At 45.6% G+C, this 21,231-nt stretch overlaps 1 protein-coding gene across 1 annotated transcript in view; it reads right to left on the bottom strand.

The window, feature by feature from the left end:
* LOC119310753 (disease resistance protein Pik-2-like) overlaps window positions 1-15,899 on the bottom strand; it is a 26,375-nt gene extending 10,476 nt beyond the window's left edge. The window contains exons 1-2 of the mRNA XM_037586388.1: window positions 15,816-15,899; window positions 5,921-7,114 (exon numbers count right to left, since the gene is read on the bottom strand). Of these exons, the coding sequence (XP_037442285.1) occupies window positions 5,921-7,021 (1,101 nt within the window). The 5' untranslated portion in view covers window positions 7,022-7,114; window positions 15,816-15,899. The remainder of the gene's footprint in view (window positions 1-5,920; window positions 7,115-15,815) is intronic.
* Between the last annotated feature and the right edge of the window lie 5,332 nt (window positions 15,900-21,231).

Here is a 21,231-nt window from a genome sequence, read left to right as displayed (position 1 = left end):
CAAGTCCCACCAGCCCACTTATTCTCTTCCTCCCTTCTCTCCTCTTGTTATTGGACAAGGGCATGACGACGATGGAGGTGTCGACCCAGGCTTCGGGACTTATGCTGGGGTAGGAGTGAAAGGAGGTGCCTTTCACTCTTCCTACCGTGGTTGGGACATTGTGTTGGGGATCGTTGCGGTACCTCGGACATGGATGCTAGGGCGGAGCTCTAGATGGCGGTCCACATGGGTGGCTCTCCTACGGGATCCATAGTGGTGGTGGTAGCTACCATCTTGGTCGTGTGGGCGGCGAAAGGTGTATTAGCAGGTGGCTCGGGCGTTTGCTCTATCATTGGCAGTGGTGGCGCCCTGATCCGGACTTCGGTGCTAGGCTCATCACACTTGTTTTGAAGACCTCGTAGTGGCACGGGGGTTCTACCGAGTGAAAGCTCCGCGCCTTGGCGCCAACGACGGTGCCGCTATATTCTTTAAGACATCATCGAGGTGTTTCGATCTGTGCCAGGGTTCCGGATGAAAACCCTTGTCCACCAGGACTCGGCAGCGGCAATGCTTTGCGTAGTTCTCCCTCCCGAGGGCCTTGTCGTGGAGCTTATATGTGTTAGGGCATGGTGTGGCATTGTACTCGGTTCTTCCAATGTTCTTTTCCGGTTGCGTAGTGCGTGATCGGGTATCCTAGAATCGGTGCTATTTGGGAGCTGCATCTCCATCATGTATATATCGTTAGGCCGTGTACTTTGTTCAAGTGTTACTTTTTATATAAAGCGGGGTGAAAGCCTATTTCGAGAACCTAGCCAATAGATATCCTACTCGGCGATTGTCTTTGAGCCCGTACCAGACTAGGATTGCACGCCTGCATACCCAGCCGGTCCCTGTGGACAGGGGTGTAGGGGGGGGGGGACACGGTCCTGTGACCACCGACGACCGTCGTCGAGAAATCTCACACATGTCATTCTTGTGGCTGCAGACGCCGAGCTGGTCGATCGTGAAACGGTGTCTCGACGACCGCTGATGCCTACTGCACCCGTGAGAGGATCTCATCTCGCAAGCACCACCCGGACCACGCCTAATATCACCTACGCAGAGCGAAAGCTCTGACCCGCCCCGGGTCCAAAGCGGTCCACCTGAGCGCGAGCCTAGATCTGAATCCACCATCACCACGCGAGCAAACGATGCTGCGTCCGGCACCAGGCCCACCCTACGCGATGTCAGCTCTTCACCGGGAGAAGGGGAACCACCTCCACACCCGTGCACCACTAGCAGAGACCCGACAACCACCACAACAACACCGTGTGAACTACCAGCCCGCAACCCCCGCAGCCGCACCACCGAACGCCAACCCCCGCCACCACCGCGAGGCTCCCTTGGATCCCGACGGGCTGGATCTGGGAAGCGCCCCGCCGGCCGCCGCCACCCCAGGCGAGAGCCACCGCTGTGACCAGTCCCCACGCCCGGGATGAATCACCGAAGACCCGCCACCTCCGAGCTCGGCCGCGCCCTAGTCCAGCGCCGCACCACCGCCTGGGATCGCCCTTGCGCCGAGCCCCCATGTGCGGAGAGGAGAGAGGGCTCCACCGCCACCAGCACCTACCACACTTTGCCCAGCGGCACAGACCGACAACGGCGAGGGGAGGGGATGGAGGCGGGGGACGCTGCTCCGGCAGCTAGGGTTTTCCCCCTTGGTCACTCGCAGGAGCGAAATGAGGGTAGCAAGAAAGGGAAGCCAGCCTCTATTGGCCTGGTTAGGTAGTATTCAAACTCGGCGTCTCCGTGTTGTGTTGTCTGCGTGCGTATTCACGTGAGATAGTACACGGCCGTCTCGTCGAGATTGATTGCAGCTAGCTGTGTAGGTGCACCTTGTCGTCTACGACTCCTGACAGAACCGATTAGTTCGAAAAGTACTCGAGCTGGTCTCGTACGCGTACATCGCCGGAAAGCACTCGACTATGTTGTCGTCCAGGTCAGGACCTACGCTAACAACAGAAATTTGATGCATACCATTGGAAGACCAACTCTCCTGAAGCTGTCAGCAGACACGTTAGGACGTGTCCGCGGACGTTTTGCGTGTCTGATTTGATGCATCGTATGTATCTGGATGGAGTACAGCTATTGGACATGCCCTAACGGCATAGTCCCTCTCTTCGCTTTAAAGGGTTCAACATAAAAAAACTCCCCAACCAAGGTAGATGATAATTGATGAAATGAATTTCGTAGTATGTAAAAGAGCTAATATCACCGGAAGTCAGAGAACTTGCGCTCGACGTTCAGTTTGGTGCTAAAACTTTAAAAATACGGAATTGTGGTCATTCAACTTGTCCCCGCGTGCAAATACGGTCACTTCATTCATATCTAGACGCATATTGTGCTTACATGGCATGCCAACGCTGCTATGGCCCACTATTAGTGACTCAAACAGCACAGTGCTACGTGTGTTGTGTGCATGTTCTTTTTACACATACATCCCGCTCTGTATTTAATTTTAGAAGCTCCTCATCAGTCTGGCCTGCTTGTCAGGAATAAATCTCTCCTTTTTTGCCGGTATATATAAATCTCTCCTTGACATGGGGTCCACTTGTCACCACGTGGTATGAGAGGTATGAGAGGAATGGAACTCACGAGCTCATGTACCGGCATACCCTCTGCCAACCAGTACGCTAAGCAGATTCTCGCTAAGCAGATTCTCACGTTAAATAAGAGACACACATTAATTTATAGTAAAGTCAGGCTTTTTTCTCAATTATGGTTTTTGCCAGGTACGACCGAAAAAACCAGTTTTCAGAAAATCTCGGATTTTGAAACCATAAAGTTCTAAATCAAATTGGAATTAAAAAACCGGTCCAAGATATGAGAATATTTTTTTATTCTGTTCCGAGAAATCCCTGTGGTCACTGAAGCTCGTGCCAATATTTCAAATCTATTTTTTGAATTTAAACGCCCAAAACTATATCAAATAAGATTTGTATGCACATAATCATACAACACAGTGCATAGTTCGGTGCCACAGCTTTTGATGTATTACCCATGGTCACTTGATTGATTCCAATGGTCGCCATCATTAATTTTAGCTGATATTTACTTGAACTCCCAAGCCGGGGTCACCCAGTAGATGCGGATTACTAACCGGTGAAATCGTGCATAAGATTTGTTCTTTTCTAGGTTCAGTTGTATATATTTTAAGGCCAAAAAATTGAATTCAAAATTTGAATGAATAAATTCGGCCAGCTTTTTTGAAATTTCCGAGATTATCCAGAAACCAGTTTTTCTGGACCGTACCGAGAAAAAAAATCGCATTGAGAAAAAGAAATGTTGGATACGAGTAATTGTCGTTGCCAACATACAAAATTATGTGTTTCTCCTTATACACATGAGCAAGTATGGATTTCAAAATGGCAACAAAATTTGCTCACCCTCAAAGACATATCAGCAATTTTTTTGTTTGAATTTGAACAAAAAAATATATTATTTATTGGGTTGACCAATATAATACAGTTCATGTCATTACTAGAAAGGCAGGGACGCCTTGTGTGGGTGGTTAGCACCCGTGAAAAAAGCACCCGTGACAAGACTGAATTTGGTTGCTGGTTCGATAGCTCACATCACGATTATTTTTGACTCATTCTTGCAAAAATAACGTCACATGTACCACCTCTTTTCTCCAAGAATAACGTCACACCTAGTGTCTCCAGCACCAAAAGTCACTGCAAGTGGGGCCATGCACGCCTGGCATGCCACACAAGTGGCGGATACACCGGCATATGCACTTTGTGACCGTATTTGTACGATAATGTAAGTTGAGTGACCATAAATCCGTATTTTTAAAGTTTTGGCACTAAACTGAACATCCATAGCAAGTTTTATGACTCCCGGTAATATTACCTCTATGTAAAATTATACAATTAATGAACTCATTTCCCTCAAATACTACCCATTTAATCCACATTAACTACAAATTATGCATGTGTAATGGTTACATGAATTGGTGGTTTCCTTTTTAATTCCGTAATACAGAGATTTAATGCGCCTAAAAAACTAAACATGTGGTGGAGAGAAATAAAATTGGGAATAACAAACTGGAAAGAAAAATCTGATATGTCCTTTTAAACCGGAAGGGGTTTAGTACCTTTATCAAGTGACGGAGCATGGAGTTGGATTCCACATAATGAATGTTGATTGCTCGATCATCCTCATCTACACAATATCTAGCCAGTACACCTGCTTCTCTGACACTGGGATGTGTAATGACAAGAATACACCCATTAACAGGCACAGATAAGGTAGATTTTATCGATTCCCAATCATCTTTGTTTTCCAGACCATTAATAACTAGGAGGCACTTGTGTTCACGTAGAAATCTCTGACACCGTTGAACTACACCTTGGTGACCCATCCTACCCACTGCTGCAACTTCCTGGGCAACAAAATCATCACCATGGAAACTCAGAAGAAGACGCCGGGAAAACACATCAACTTTAAATGGACTGGGTACATCAACCCAGCTGTGTTTTTCAAATTCTACTCCATCGTCCTTAAATGCATTCGACTTATGTGTTATGCTGGTATACACGCCATCAAGGATAGTAGTTGATTCGCTATCGCCCCAAACAGAGATCACACCACCGCATCTTAATAGCCAACAAAATTCACCCATATCACTGCGACAATCAGGAACCTGCATGCAACCAAGATATGGAATTTTTAAATCACAAGACAATCATAAAGTTTTTTCCAACAAAAAAGTAAACATTTTGAAAGGTTGGCTAAATTTTTTTCCAACTAAGAGAAAATTATTACTACATGGATTTTTACCTCTGCCTGATTTTTAAAATAAAAAATCATGCTTACAAAGTCCAAAAAAATCTGAGAATATTCATGCACATGTAGCTGTGAGTCTAAGTACATATTTTTTTTAATCATTGGTTTAAAAATTAACTTATATTTTAAAACATGTGGCAAGTTGTCATACTTCTAAACCCAAATTATATATGTATATACTCAATACCACAACATACATGTACGGCTGTTACCAGTTTTTTTTTTTCTAAAAAATTGTAGGCACAATTTTTTTTTCTATAAACCAGCCAGGAGGTTAAAATTTGATAAAGATACATCAGTTTGGAAAGGAGAAGTGGGTGTTTTATTTTAATTAATGAAAGCATCTACAAAGATGGTGAGAATAACTAAAATATGTGTAATGTCTTTCACATTATAGTAGTACTATGGGTAATCTTTAGGAGCGTAATTTCATATAGCAGTAGGAAAACTTTGATCTAAAACATCTCATAAGTTCTTCGTAGCTTATATTTAAAGTGGTATAAATGTATTTAAAAGAATCTAATAACTTCTCAAAAACCTCATGAGGTATTTTGAGAATGCAAGAGAATATTTAAAAGGCACCTTGAGATAAACACTCTTTATATTTATTTTTGAACACCCAAATTTCTTGTACTCATCGCAAAGAATATGTTCCAAACCATATAATAAGATTCCATTGGCAATTCGTTTCAAACTACAATATTATAAAAACCAAATAAATATTATATTATGAAAGTATTTGAGATAAATATACACATAGTGATCCGGAGAGAGTATTCAACTACACCAAGCCAAATCACGAGGCCAAGTCTCGCACAAGCTCAGGAGACCAAGGTAAAAAATTATTAGAGCCACATGGATTTCACCGGGTATATGAAAATTGGCATTCTGATTACACTATACATATGCTGTTCTTTTATTAATATTAACAATTAGTTTAACCAAATGCTATATATGTATTTCTATGCAAGTATACTATTACAGTTAATTAGTGCTTATAGTTGTTGCTAGATGGTCTATGAATATGGATGTAAATTCTGTTACTTTTGATGTTTGTACTGCCATGATGTTTGTAGATCAGAAGTTTTTCCAAAAGAAAAAAACTGCATACCTTGATGAATGCACAAAGAGATTGACCATGAGAGAACCTTCTGAGCTCCGCTACTTGGCATGACTTCCGCAAGCAGGAAACCGCAAGCCCCAATTGCTGCGCTGACACGACTATCCGACTGCCGTTCTTAGTGTCCGGCAGATACTCTCTGATGTCATCCCACTCTACCGCAGTGCATACATCTTCCAAGATGACGAGATACCTATGCTCCTTCAGATGTTGCATGAGCTGGTCAGTCTCACATACGCCATCCATTGCCTGGATCTGGTTGTGAGAACGCCCAGAGCTCCTTTGTCGGTGAGAAGAGGCCGCCAAGTTGAACTGAGTGAGCAAATTCTTGCGGAACTCGTCAAGGTTAAATGGATGTAGCAGCTTTACCCGTGCACGGATTCTAAATTCTTGGCGGATCTGTGGATCATTGTACGCCTCCCTAATAACATGTGTTGTCCCAAGATCTGCAGCTTCTTGACTTCCCCATAGAGAGATGACTTCAAGGTCACTCCCTTCTCTCATGATCAACTTCTTGAGATCATCTGTGCCGCGTCGCTTCCTCCCGGCTTCCTCCCACATCCGGCATAGGGTGTGGAATAGTGATGATGTGCTGACCGGCTTAAGCTCTACTGCCGGAGTAGAGACACTAGTAACTGCAGAGTTGGAGCTGGAGCCGGAGTCACTGATGAGGTTGTAGCGTGTGTTCCTCTGGCTTACATCCTCCACCCTGGCCTTGAGCCGCTTGATGTCTGCAACCGCCACATCCAGGGGCAGTGGCGGCCTTGCGATGCAGATGACGGACGAGGTGAAGCGCCGCACCCAGTCCAAGCGCGACGGTTTGTCGAGGTGGATGACGAACTCAACGCAGTCCTCGACATCGAAGGCCAGGTCACGGAGCTGCTTCACCCATGTCCGCACCACTGGGTTGTTGGCGCGCTCAGCATTGGCGACGCCAAGAAATGACTGCATCATTTGAAATTCCCCGGTGATGAACACCAGGTCGTCCTGAACACGGACCCTCTGCTTATCCTCCTCCTCAATCGCCGACTTCACCCTGCTTAGCGTCCCCTCCACCGCCGACTTGGTCAACCCAAGCGCGAACTCCGCCATTGCTAATTGCTCGATCTCCCAGCCTCGCTAGCTTGTGTGGTTCTTGCCTAGCTCCTTAATTGAAGCTAGCAAGTGATTTGTGCAGGAGCTCAGCTGGGGACATGGGATTACAAAGTTATCAAGCGAAGAAAGGCACATGGGGGGCCCATGGTGTTTGGATATTTTAACATACACATTAATTAGCTGTCAGCCAGATTAATACGAGACAGCCAGATTGGATCAGAATTCGAGATTTGGCTCTAGGTCCTGATTAAGAAACTGATTGATTTAGCTGATCGATACAGCCTTCACGTTAGGGCACCGGCCAGCTGCTGGTGTCTAGATATATTACCTCAACGAGCTGTAGGATTGGTTACTTAGTCCATAGATCTAAGTGTCTCGAATCAACCAACTAAAGCAAACAAGACTTTCAAGCCAGACGAGTTAAGTCATTTTTGCTAGAAACGTAACAGGTGCCAGTTCATTAACTGATAGGTTTTTCCAGTAGCTAGCTAGACATCACATCACATACACCTTTTTTCGTAAGGAATAATTAACTCCTAATAATCCATGCTTAGGTCAGTTGGGTAGTTAGCAACCACCAATTACCGCATATGTAATTACCGCCTTGTACATGGGGTGTAAATACCCCCAAATCTTCGATCAATAAAGAACTTTTTACATTTATCATTTCTCTTGATTCTCTCTAAATCTCACTTAACATTTTCTTTATGCAGGGAACATCATGCACCCATTAACTGGTACATGCATGTGATTGGCCAGATGTGGACGCGTGATTAGTCACCGGGCTACATCAAAGCAGACTTTGTTTTGCGTGTATCCTCCATCCAGTCTCGATCTACTCGCATATATGGAGAAGAGTGGCGCATCCACGACAGACTGACATCGTTAAATGAGTAGACCTGGGGACCGATTGATGAGGTCATAATGAAGAAACTCTTTGATCGGTGGAGGCTTCACGTTAAGCAAATATATATTGAGCTGCCACGAGCTAGCATGTGCTTTCACATGGGATTGTAGTTGGTCGAGATAGGTATATTTCAAAAGTTTCTAGTAGCATTTGATATCTCTACAAACATGAAGTGTTTGCATTGCTTCTTTTGCAAATTGCAAGACTGGCTGAACACGCGGGCTATACTTGACCGTAAAAACTTTTTCCTGCAAGACTATTCCTGTGTCATGTAATATGTATCAGCTTTTGAAATCCGAACGCATCTATTTATTCACTGCCCATTTGCTGTGGCATGTTGGCAATATATTTGCCCACAGTAGTCAGTAGCCCGAAAGGTTGTCTGCATCTCCCTTTTGTCATTGACATTATCTCATCCTAGTTGCCTGGGCTCTCTGGACAACAGGAATGATTTCATCTTCAAAAACATACAGTTTAACCTTCACAGATACTGAGCAAAATTCAAAGCTGAGACGGCAACTCTTGTGCTTTACGCCAAGAGAAAGAATTACAACGACCTCCAAAACCGGTTATAGCATCTAACCTGTTATAGTTTTTTCGGTTTTTTGGGGGCAACACCTAACCTGTTTTGTGTACTTGTACTTCATCTTTTAAAGAACTTTGCTTCGGTCCAACCCCCTAGAAAAGTTTACGGACCACTCAAACTCCTCCGCCAAACATGCAAAACGCAATCCCGATACGGGAGAAGAGTCATCAGAGGCCACCAGTAGGATGCTGCCGGGGGCCAGATTCAGCCGCTGTCGTTCAAGGAAGACCCGTACACCAACAAATACAACACGATCCTTGATGACAATGTCGTTTCCGGTGATGTCTTTTCATCCCTCTCGCGAGTGACCTGCCATCACAATATCACGAGTGGAATCACCCAAAATGGTCTAGCCCCAAGAAGCGGCTAAGGTTGAGGGTGTCGATATTTCTTCTCACGCGGTCGTAGAAGAAAATTATCGAATAGCAACAAGCACACACGACTACATCTTTTCCTTGCCCTCACGTGTAAGCGACTACGCCAAAGTTTTCCTGCACTCGAACCTTCACAGGCCAGCCCGTGGATTTGTCTCCCCTCCGCCTACCACTCTGACTTAGGTTAGGGGTTTTAAGTCCTCACAGGGTGACGCTTGAATGGATGGCGACGCTTCATCTTTGAGATGGTCTTTCAGGATTTGATCCTCCTTGAATTTGTTTGTCACCTTCGGCTTAGATTCCTACAAATCTTCTTGGGATGGTGAGGTTAGGGTTTCTCCCCGTACGTGCACAATGGCGAGATCTGGTGCCAAACTTTTCAGATCGACTTAAGGGTTGAACAAAGACGACTACAGGTCCATTACGCTAGTTCTTAGGGGCACGTGTACAAAGACTTCCTGATTGTCATCGACAAGGTCAGGCCAGCTCTGCTATGTGAGCGGCGCATTGGTGGGGCTAGTGATCGTTCGGTGTGTTCTAGGGACCTTGATGTTATTTTTATTATGTTTGGGGTGGTTTCATACTTGCAGAGAATTTTTATAATATATGCATATTTTCGCAAAAAAAGGAAGAGTAGCAACAGATACACCTCAACAGTGGTGGTGCATCCGGTGGTTGCCGTATCTATGCGTTTCTTAGAGCATCTCCAACAATTCTCTTATCCCATCACCCCCAAATTGGCTTACAGGAGAAGTTGAATCAAACAAACCTGCTCCGACAGTTTCCCTAAACCCATTTCTTTTGTCACTCCTTAAAAAGACCAACTCTGCCTATGTAGTCACAACATAGCCGGTCCCAAGCCTGGGTAGAGGAGGAGAGTTGTGATTGACTTGGTGAGCCAACGTCGAAACTCAGCCACTCTTATGGAGATGAAACCTGAAAGAATATCGTTGGGGCATAACCCTCTTAGCAACGTGCCATACCGGAACATGGGTGTGGTTTCAAATAGGCAAGGGTCATGTCGTCACCCCCTTGGTGGCGCGCCATATCTTGATCTAGATATGGTGATAAGTGAGCAAGGATCAGGTCGTTACATCCTTAGTGGAGCACTACATCGACGCCCGGGTGTAGTGAAAAATAAGGAAGGGCCTTTGCATTTGAGTCAACGAGTGCGAAGGACAAGGAAGCTATCCAATCCTAGGAGGATCGACATAGGTAGCTGGAAAGTAGGATCCCTGACAAGAAGTTACGAGAGTTAGTTGATGCAGCGGTGAGGAGAGGTGCCGATATTTTGCGCGTCCAAGAAACCAAATGGAAGGGACAAAGCAAAGGAGGTGGAGGATATCAGCTTTAAGTTGTGGTACACAAGGGACAACTACCAACAGAAATGGAGTAGGCATCTTGATAACCAAGAGCCTTAGGTGTTGAGTGGTAGATGTCAAGAGGCAAGGGGACCAGATTATCCTGGTCAAACTAGTTGTTGGTGACTTTGTTCCCAATGTTGTCAACGCGTATGCCCTGCAAGTAGGCCACAACGAGATCACCAAGAGGAAGTTTTGGGAAGGCCTCAAGGACATGGTTAGGAGTGTACATTTTGGTGAGAAGTTCTTCCTAGGGGAAGACCTTAATGATCATGTAGGTACACCTAACACATGTTTTGAAGGAGTGCATCGAGGCTTTGGTTATGGCATCCCAAATCAAGGAGAGGATGCCCTAAGCTTCACTCTAGCCTACGACATGATCATAGCTAACACCCTCTTTAGAAAGAGAAAATCCAATCTAGTGACTTTTAGTAGTGGTAACACACTAGCCAGTTTGATTTCGTCCTCTAGAGAGGAGAAGATATACATGCTTGCCTAGATTGTAAGGTGACACCAGGAGAGAGTATTGTCCCTCAACATAAGCCTATGGTGGTTTACTTTCGGAATCGTATCCAGCGGGATAAGCGCGCCAAAATATCTAGAACAAAATGGTGAAAGCTCAAGGGGGGTAAAACTCAGGCTTTCAAGGAGAGGGTTATTAAGGAAGGCCATTGGGAGGAAGGAGGTGATGTAAACAATATGTGGATGAAGATGCTGACTTGCGTCCGATACGTGGCTTTAGAGGGGTTTGGGGTGACCAAGGGAAGGCGAAGCAAAGCTAAAGATACATGGTGGTGGACTAATGACGTCCAGAAGGCTATTAAGGAGATGAGACTATTTTAGACGCTTACACATGGATAGGAGTGCGGACAATATAGAGAAGTACAAGGTGGCAAAGAAGAATGCAAAACAAGTTGTGAATGAAGCAAGGGGCCGGGCGTATGAGGATCTCCATCGGCTTTTAAACACAAAGGAAGGCGAAAGAGACATCTATGAGATGGCCAAGATACAGGATAGGAAAATGAGGGATGTCAACCAAGTCAAATAAATCAAGGATGCAATAGGTCAACTTTTGGTGAAGGAGAGGAGATCAAGCATAGATGACGAGAGTGCTTTGACAAACTGTTCAATGGAGAGAACGAGAACTCTACCATTTAGCCGGAAGACTCCTTTGATGATCTTAACGAATGTTTTGTGCGGCGAATCTAGGAGCCTGAGTTCAGGGAGGCTTTCAAAATGATGAAACGAGGCAAGCCGATGGGTTTATCCCCATTGATGTGTGGAGAGGACTTAGAGACATAGTGATAGTATGGCTAACTAAGATTTTTAAGCTCATTTTTTGGTCAAACAAGATGCCCGAGAAATAGAGGAGGAGTATACTAGTACCAATCTTCAAGAACAAGGGGGGGTGTTCAAAGTTGTAATAGCTACCATGGAATTAAGCTGATGAGCCATACAATGAAGCTATGGAAGAGAGTGTTAGGACCGAGAGTATACCGACCAGAGGGGTGTGTGGAAAATTTAAAATTTCTTTCCAAAACTTTGAACTGAAACCAATTACAGCAGCGGAAAGAACTAAGTAGATCAAGGACTAAAGATAAATTTGGAGAACCTGCACTGAACGAAAGTAAAGCAGAGAGCTAAGCAAATCTTCCGAAGAAAGACCTTATGATTGTTCGAGTGTAATAGCTCACTATCTTAGCTATCACGATGGCAACACTATACACAACCAGATAAAGCGACATGATATACTGAATGCGATGAGTGTTTGCATGCAAAACTGTGAAACAAATATGGAAGATGAACCGAGTGATTTTGGAGGTATGAATGAGAGTGATAACAAGAATGATATTCAGAGCATGATATATTATATGAAGTAAATAGGTTACTGCGACACATAGAATTGACCAGGATAACTATCAAAACACACAATACACAATATGAATTGCTGAAAGAAATGCAGTAGAGGAGGAACCAGTGGTGCTCAATGGTGATAGTTGAATTTGGTAGACGAATTCACCCTTGTGCCAAGAGACATGTGATTGAACACATTAGCAAACCTCTCTCCGTCCTATTCTCTGTTCAACTCAAAGCTGATCAGACTTCGGTTGATTTCACTCGTGGTAGATACTTGTCGGTGATCTTCAAACCTTCGACGGACTTCTTCACGAACCAAAATTACTCTTAGTTGCTGAAGACTTTGCTTGGTGAAGAACATTACTCTTTGTCACTCAAGCCGACACATATCCATTTATAGAGTGCACAACTCTCAAGATTAATAGGTACAAGAACTCTAACCTAGATCTACTGTGATGCTCAACCAATGTCTATGTTTTGGCTCTTAGTTTTCTCTCGGTTGATTTTAAACTCAAATCTCTCGAGAGGGGATGCTCAATCAATCTTCTCAGAAATCTTAAGTGGGGTATCCAATGGGCAATGTTGGTGCGGGGTGGCTATATTTATAGCTGCAGCCTTCCCTAATGGGAAATGATCAAATTGGACATGTGAGTAAGCCAATGGTCGAACGACACATTTCCAGCTGTCGAATTTTGAGCACAATGGTAAAATTCCTTGCGGATCAAGATATGCTAACTCCTCGATCCGACGAATATCTCCTGCAGCACCAAAGAACAACATCTTCTGCTGATAGGTAATCATTCAGAACACAAAGAGATTTCTCTTAGTCTTTCACGGGTTTTGGCTAAGCATCACAATGGAGTTTAAGCTTCGAGAACCTATACCCCTCTTAATAGTACGGAGATCCTATGACTCAAAATACAAGAAAAAAGTATCACGTATGCAAAAAAACTGTCATGTCTTCTTCCTCCTCGTTCTCTCCCTCCTTGGCTTTTAATCAAACACCTCATGTGCAGGCACCTCATGTCCAGGGAGGCTTCCAAGTTCATGATGCTAGAGCGCTGTGCCCGAGTCAAGCAGGTATGACCCAACGGCGGTAGGCAGGTTATCTGTCGAGGATGCATGGAGGACTCCTATCGGACAACCGAGGCGGCCATGTCAACGAGAGAGTAGCCAATCGCCGTCCACCACCACAAACCAGAGCCACACCGACCACCCCGTCAACCACCACCAAAAGGCACAATTGTGGTCAACAGCCCATGCCAAGCTCAGCCCGTGACTCCTGCATCGCTAGACACAAACCAAGGTCAGTGGCCGACAGACGCACCACCACCAGGGAGCGCCGCAACAAGGGGTGGCCACCGGAGTCAGCTAGCCACTGCGGCGAGCCAGAGCCCCAACACCACAAAGGCCTAGGCCACCCGAACCCCGCCACGCCAAATCTGGGCCGCACCCAGGGCCACCGCCGCCAGGAACAGAGCGCGCCCCCACCCGCACCAGCCACTTCACGCCGCTGCCTACAACCCGCACCCCCGCCGCCCGACCCAGACGGACCGCACCATCCAACGCCGGGCGGGGGAAGGAGGAGGCCCGCCGCCACCCAAAATAGGCCGGGCTTTGCCCGCCAGCACGCCGGGGGTGGCGGCGAGGGGAGGGTGGCGCTAGGAGGGAAGGAGGGGGCTGCACAGTAGAGTCAATGTGGCTAATTCAGTTTCTCCAGAGCAATCATCATCACAGAACAACTAGTTATCAATAGTGTTAATTTGATATATGCCACAAAAACTTTGGGGATTCATAAAAATGCCACTACAATTTCACTCTTTAAAAAAATGACACTGCAACTTTGTAGAGTTTCTCTAGATGCCATTATGCAAAATCCTAGACCAAAATACCCCTCCCTTCCTCCCTCTCTCTCTCCCAATGGTTGCCATGAAACCCAGCACCATTTCAAAATCCACTCAGATCTAGCTCTCGCTGTTGGATCTAGAGGAGATGGGGAGCCATAGCTTCTGTTCAATCTTCGGTTTTAGATGGCATGCTTGACATAGAACCATCGAATATGGAGGAGATGGGTTCTCAGAATGAGTTTGCGTGGTCTAAGAAGGAGATTTGGATCTTAGGGGGGGGCACCATGATTGGGATCCCATGCTTGGACTGTGGTATGGAGATCGGGTCAATGGGGACCTCGTCGAGATGGTCACAAAGAGAGGTAAGGAAGAGAGGTGAAATGGGGAGGGTAGGGATTGCGAGGCCAATTATTTTTGAGCTGCAGCCCACCATGATTGCCATGAAATCCAATGGTTGCCATGAAATCCAGCGCCATTTCGAAATCCACTCGGATATAGCTCCCGCTGTTGGATCTAGAGGAGATGGAGCCATAGCCTCTGTTCAATCTCCGGTTTTTGATGGCATGCTTGACATAGAACCGTCGAATATGGAGGAGATGGGTTCTCAGAATGAGTTCGCCTGGTCTAAGAAGGAGATTTGGATCTTAGGGGGGAGGCACCATGATTGGGATCCCATGCTTGGGCTGCGGTATGGAGATCGGGTCAATGGGGACCTCGTCGAGATGGTCACAAAGAGAGGTAAGGAAGAGAGGTGAAATGGGGAGGGGAGGGATTGCGAGGCCAATTCTTTTTGAGCCGCAGCCCGCCATGATTGCCATGAAATCCAATGGTTGCCATGAAATCAAGCGCCATTTCGAAATCCACTCAGATCTAGCTCCCGCTATTGGATCTAGAGGAGATGGGGAGCCATAGCTTTTGTTCAATCTACGGTTTTAGATGGCATGCTTGACATAGAACCATCGAATATGGAGGATATGGGTTCTCAGAATGAGTTCGCGTGGTCTAAGAAGGAGATTTGGATCTTAGGGGGGAGGCACCATGATTGGGATCCCATGCTTGGGCTGCGGTATGGAGATCGGGTCAATGGGGACCTCATTGAGATGGTCACAAAGAGAGGTGAATGGGGAGGGTAGGGATTGCGAGGCCAATTCTTTTTGAGATGCAGCCCGCCATGATTGAGGAAAAGGAGGTCGGTGAAAGGAGAAGAGCAAGGAAGAAGACGTGGGCATTTTTGTCCAAAAATTTGCATAATGGCATCTAGAGAAGGTTTGTAGATTTGCAGTGGCATTTTTCCAAAGTGTGAAATTGTAGTGGCATTTTTCTGAATCGCCAAAGTTGCAGTGGCATATATCAAAGTAGCCCTTATCATGGCATGGTTAGTATTGCCTACCGACCGGCTGGCTTAACCTACTACACACACACACACACACACACACAGAGACACACACACACACACACACACACAATTCAAAATTCATAGTAATACCTGAGAGTTGCTAGCTAAGCCAGCTCTCAATCAACTGGCTGGCCATTAATTACCTGTTAAACAAGGCCTAGCTAATCTATATTTGAGAAGACTTGGGGCTCGTACGAGGTCCTACTAATTAATTAGGGGAGCCTGCAAGTCTGAATGTGATACTGACATTGACACATTGTTAAGTGGCATCAACCTGGCTGGCTATGACAAGACTTGGCAATAGATCGAGGTCCTAATTAAGAAACTCATCGATGGATGGACCCTCTGTTTCACCTTCATCGAACATGGAGGCGGCCACATTAGCACGTTGTTGTCATGATCGAGATTAGCATACAACTAATCATCAAACTGTGAACTTATGGTTAAACCGGAGTGGACTCACCGACATGATCTCCACCGCTACTAGTCTGATTGTGCACTCCATGGACATCAAGAGCAGCAGCTGACTCAGAAGTTTCCTACATTCTATCAAGAGAAAAACAGTCAGAAAGTAACAAAAGTAGGCAGCAAGCATAAAAGAGTAGCTAACATTCTTCCAGCTATGTTTCTTTTAACAAGAAAATCAAGTTCCAGCTTGATTTAACCATGTTGAGATATGATACATAGAGTGACAAGTTAATGATGTTCAGATATGATCAACAGAGTGACATTTGTTCATCTTCAAGTAGTACAATCACACACACATATATTTGGATGATTGTTGGGTCGCTTCATTATCCAGCCTCGTGATATATTTGGATGATTGTTGGATCGGCTTGTCAGCCAGCTTCAAGAGAGTAAGTTTTTGTCCAATAGTTACAGCTAGTCGATCATACACTTGTACCACAGATCTACTTCACCTTTGTTGAGTCAACGGATCTGCATTGGCACGGATATCTTAATCGAGTAGAACAGCTAGTTAATCCATGCATCAATACGGGCATGGTTAGTATTGCCTACCGACCCAATATTCAGAATTCATAGTAATACCTGAGTGTTGCTAGCTAAGCCAGCTCTCGATCAACTGGCTGACCATTAATTAGCTGTTAAACAAGGCCTAGCTAATCTATATTTGAGAAGACTTGGGGCTCGTCCGAGGTCCTACTAATTAATTAGGGAAGCCTGCAGGTCTGAACGTGATACTGACATAGGTCTGAACGTGATACTGACATTGGCACATTGTTAAGTGGCATCAACTTGGCTGGCTATGACAAGACTTGGGAACAGATCGAGGTCGTAATTAAGAAACTCATTGATCGATGGATGGACCCTCTGTTTCACCTTGATCGAACATGGAGGTGGCCACATTATCACGTTGTTGTCACATGGGGTTGGGTTTGTAGCATTCATCTGATCGAGATTAGCATATAACTAGTCATCAAACTGTGAGCTAATGGTTAAACCGGAGTGGACTCACCGACATGATCTTCACCACTAGTGGTCTGATTGCGCACTCCATGGACATTAAGAGCAGCAGCTGACTCAGAAGTTTCCTACATTATATCAAGAGCAAAAACAGTCAGAAATAACAAACGCAGGCGCCAGCATAAAAGAGTAGCTAACATCCCATTCTTCCAGCTATGTTTCTTTTAACAAGAAAATCAAGTTCCAGATTGATTTAACTATGTTGAGATATGATACATAGAGTGACATGTTAATGATGTTGGGATATGATCAACAGTGTGACATCTATTCATCTTCAAGTAGTAGAATCACACACACATATATATGTGCTGACCTAGATAATGCTCTCTTAAACACATGCACATTGTTCATAATATAGCTAGCTGGTGGGTATACATAATTAACCAAACATCCAGTATGCATATGATTAAATATCCAGCTTACATAACACAAGGCATGGCCAAAATCGTTACCACTAAAAATGTAGAATCGCGAGGGCGGAAAACGTGAAACAACATGAGAACATATGTAAATGTACTTACAAGCTGTGGTGATGGGGCAGCTGGATCACGAGGGGCGACTACCATTGAACTGAGGGCACATTAACTGCAACTGAGATACAGTAAGAAGGCATGTAAATACATATGCCGAAGTAATACTAACATTCTGAAGATCAAAAGCTTAAGCTGAGCAATGAAGTATTCTCAATCTTTTTGAAATGCCTCACACTCCCTCTGATTTGCCTCGCGTTCGTGCCGCAATTCCTGTTGAAATGCCTTGCGTTTGTGCATCAACTCTTGTTGAAATGCCCCATGTTCCTGCTGCGCATCTCCTCCCGAAGCTGCTGGCTTGTCGTACCAACTGAGGGATAAGTCCTTCATTGCCTTGTTTGGTGTAGATCATCCAATAGTGTGCTGCTCAATGGCCGCACCTCAGTGAGGACTTCCTACGTGTTGATTGAGCCATCACTTAACATGAACCGGCCACGTTTCTTGCCACCACCAGCCTTGTATACGGACACGGCAAGTGGATCTATAGGCTCATGTATGACCATGCATTGCTTCAACGGCTTCTTTCTATGCCTCCTGTGTTAAATTTTCCGTCAGAATTCGTTAGGAATAGCAATACTGTAACAAGAGACGTATACATAAGGAGGATAAAACTTACAAGCTTGTTTTTGTGCTTCGGCTATAAAATAGTGCCATCCTGGTCAATCTTCTTTCCTTTATATATAAAGCGGTGCGAAAGCCTTTTTCAGTACAGTGTAGGATTCAATGTGAGAGAACAGCCGCTTCTGTTCCCTCCTGTATAAATGTTCGCTGACAAAGATGAGATAGCTTTAAGAACTTGTTACATAACAACTTAATATGAGCAACATACCAATCTCCTTGTGTAGCGGGTTATTGAGGCACTGCCATGGCGGTGGGCAGGTGTTAGCATTCTCTCCTTGTGTTCCCTACCCTGACATAACTTTGTTTCCCAAGCAGCATTACAACACACTTCAATTCAGCAAGCTTCCTCTATGCATCTTCCTGCTGGGTACTACTGCCTGCATGAGTTGATAATAGTTGCTGGTTGCTAGAATCAAACTCCTTAAATGTTCTAACCTCTCCAGAGTCAGAAGTTTTTGGATGAATTCTGTAGAAAGGGTCTGGCTACCATTATTAATTTACGATCACATTAATGGGTCATTTTTCCTTGTACTCCCTCCGTCCCAAAATTCTTGTCTTAGATTTGTCCAAATACGGATGTATCAAGTCACGTTTTAGTATTAGGTACATCTGTATCTAGACAAATGTAAGACAAGAATTTTGGGACGGAGGGAGTAATTGATTCAACTATAGAACTGAGCATCAGTTTTCCATTACTTTGTTCAGTAGACAATGTGATTTAGGTAGTCAGGTAACTCTTAGATTTTGTTTCTTTTTATTGAGAAGAAGATACATCATTACATGTTTCCAACTGTTTTAAACTGGGCCCGCTGTTTCCATAATTAGGACTGAATAACTAACTAGAGTAATACTCCCTCCGTCCGAAAAGACTTGTCCCAGACTTGTTCCTCAAATGGATGTATCTAGCACTAACTTGGTGCTTGATACATCCATTTGAGGGACAAGCTTTTTCGGACGGAGGGAGTACTTTTTATAAAGATACACCAAAAGCGTTGGGGTGGTTAAAAAATTACCTCCATGTACTGATCCATGATCCAGTGTGAGATAAATCCTGCAAGCATCTGATCGGCTTATTGTCACTTTTTCAACTTCTCTGTACTATTACAGCCTGTACACGTGCCTCATACATCATATCAATTATAAGCTTCTTGACAGAATTTTGAACCACCCTTTTAATATGGTCCAAAACCATACTTGCACAAGTGTGCGACCGTCGTCACCCTTGTTTGCGTCTGGGTGTTAGAGCAACAACGACACATGGGCACAGTGCACCAGGAGCATCTGCCCTAGAGATCAAGGCTTGATCAACAAACTGACTAGTTCTTTCCACCAATTTTGCGCTATAAGAGTTTCCCCCCTGATGCCCCATGTACATCCACGGATGATCTTCCGTCGCCGCTGTAAATTGGAAATTTCAAATATGTGCATCAGCTCTGTTGGTGAAAAGTAGAAATCCGCTTTGGTGCATCCGATCCAGCTGTAAAATGGGAAACAACCAATCAGTTGTAATAAGATGTAAAGTAGCATGTGTTACATATAGGGAAAAAAATAGTACAAGAAGGCAAGCATACAGCATTTCAGATCTTCCTTCGAAACCATTACATCTCATCCAATCAAACTCTAAACACATCTACACCGGTCCAGTGGTAACGCGCAGGCGTCATAAGAACCGGAATGATAGGTCGGGGAGGCGGCAGGGAGTGGCGGTGGAGGACCGGTACGGCGCGCGATGGTGGGTGCTGCTGGGTCCAGGAGGTGGAGGCGGAGGCGGAGGCGGCGATGGAGTTGGGGCGCGGCGCCGATGAGGTTTAGGCCGGGCACAAGGGGATTGATTTGGCGGCGTGGATATCTAACTTGCTCAGGCGAAGCGCTAGAGTCTCAACGTCACCGCAGTCAGCCCACGCGACGCCTCGGCCCAAATAAGGCCCAGTTCGGGAGTGAGACGGGTCCATCTCGGGAGAACGAACAACATGCGCAGATTCAGTTGAGAAACAAATTAACAAACAGCAAATATCCCATCCCGATCTTCCCTCTCGTTAGGGTTTCTCTTTCCTCTCGGGACGATCGCGATCGCCGCCGTTGAGACCTGTCCTTCCCTGCCACCCGCCATTAACCCTCGACCTTTTCCTCCGATCGGGGCGCTGCGGCGCTCGCTGACGTAGGACGAGGCTTGGGAGGGGAGGCCTAGGGTTCCTGCAAGGCCCGGTACTTTTCAGATCGGGTTAGGGTTTCAAGTGATCATGGCATCGGATGGAACCTCGGGGTCGGCCGCCGGCGGTCCGATGGAGCCAGACGATGTGGCTGCACTGATGGAGGAGTTGGGGCTCCGGGAAGAAGATCTGGATGATGTGGTTTACGATGAGGATGAGGCACCAGCGGAAGCGGCAAGATGGATAGCACTTGCAAGAGTTCACATGGCCAAAACCTACAGCCAATTCTGGTTCTTCAAGAACATGCGTGCGGCGTGGGATCTTGCCCAGGAAGTTCAGTTTAAACCACTGGAAGATAATTTGTATACGGTGCAGTTTTCATGCCTAGGAGACTGGGAGAGAGTTACTCAGAGATGGGCCTTGGCACTTCAGGGGGGATGATGTGATTTTGAAGCCATACGATGGCCTAGCTAAGCCGTCAACAGTCTTGCTTGACACCATCGAGATTTGGATGCAAATCCATGATGTTCCACCCCTGTATGCTCATCTTGTGCCATCATTAGCGTCAAAGGTGGGCGAGGTGCTGTATGCTGAACCCCAATCGCAAGATTTTGCTGGAAATTTTCACCGTGTCTGAATCCGGATCAATGTCAACAAAGCACTAAAGAACGCAGTCTCGATGATGAGGGAAGGGAAGCGCCAAATTTACAGAATCAAATACGAGAAACTACCTGATTGGTGTGTTGTGTGTGGCATGTTGGGCCATCTGTACAAGGAACATGTGACCGGTATACATCCCCCATCAGCGTTGATCTTTGAAGATCTGAAGGCAACGTGGGCTATGCGAGCTGGACAGGGCCCGGGAGGGGGCCGAGGACGCAGGGGAGGCCGACGGGGAGGCCGAGCTGGTCGTGCCTCAAGTTCTCGGTTTGATCAGGACAGGGATGATGTGGGCTATGTAGCAGATGCCGATATGGCCGAGGCGGATGCCAATAGAAAGAGGGCGACCGAAGTTGTGCAGCCCATAAAACAAGCTATCATTCATGATGTATATGCTGACGATCAAGGGGCTTTGTTGGCGCTGCCCCCAACT

Source organism: Triticum dicoccoides, chromosome 5B (assembly GCF_002162155.2).
Source record: "Triticum dicoccoides isolate Atlit2015 ecotype Zavitan chromosome 5B, WEW_v2.0, whole genome shotgun sequence".
Classification (NCBI taxonomy): Eukaryota; Viridiplantae; Streptophyta; class Magnoliopsida; order Poales; family Poaceae; genus Triticum; species Triticum dicoccoides.
This window is presented reverse-complemented; position numbering and strand designations above follow the sequence as displayed.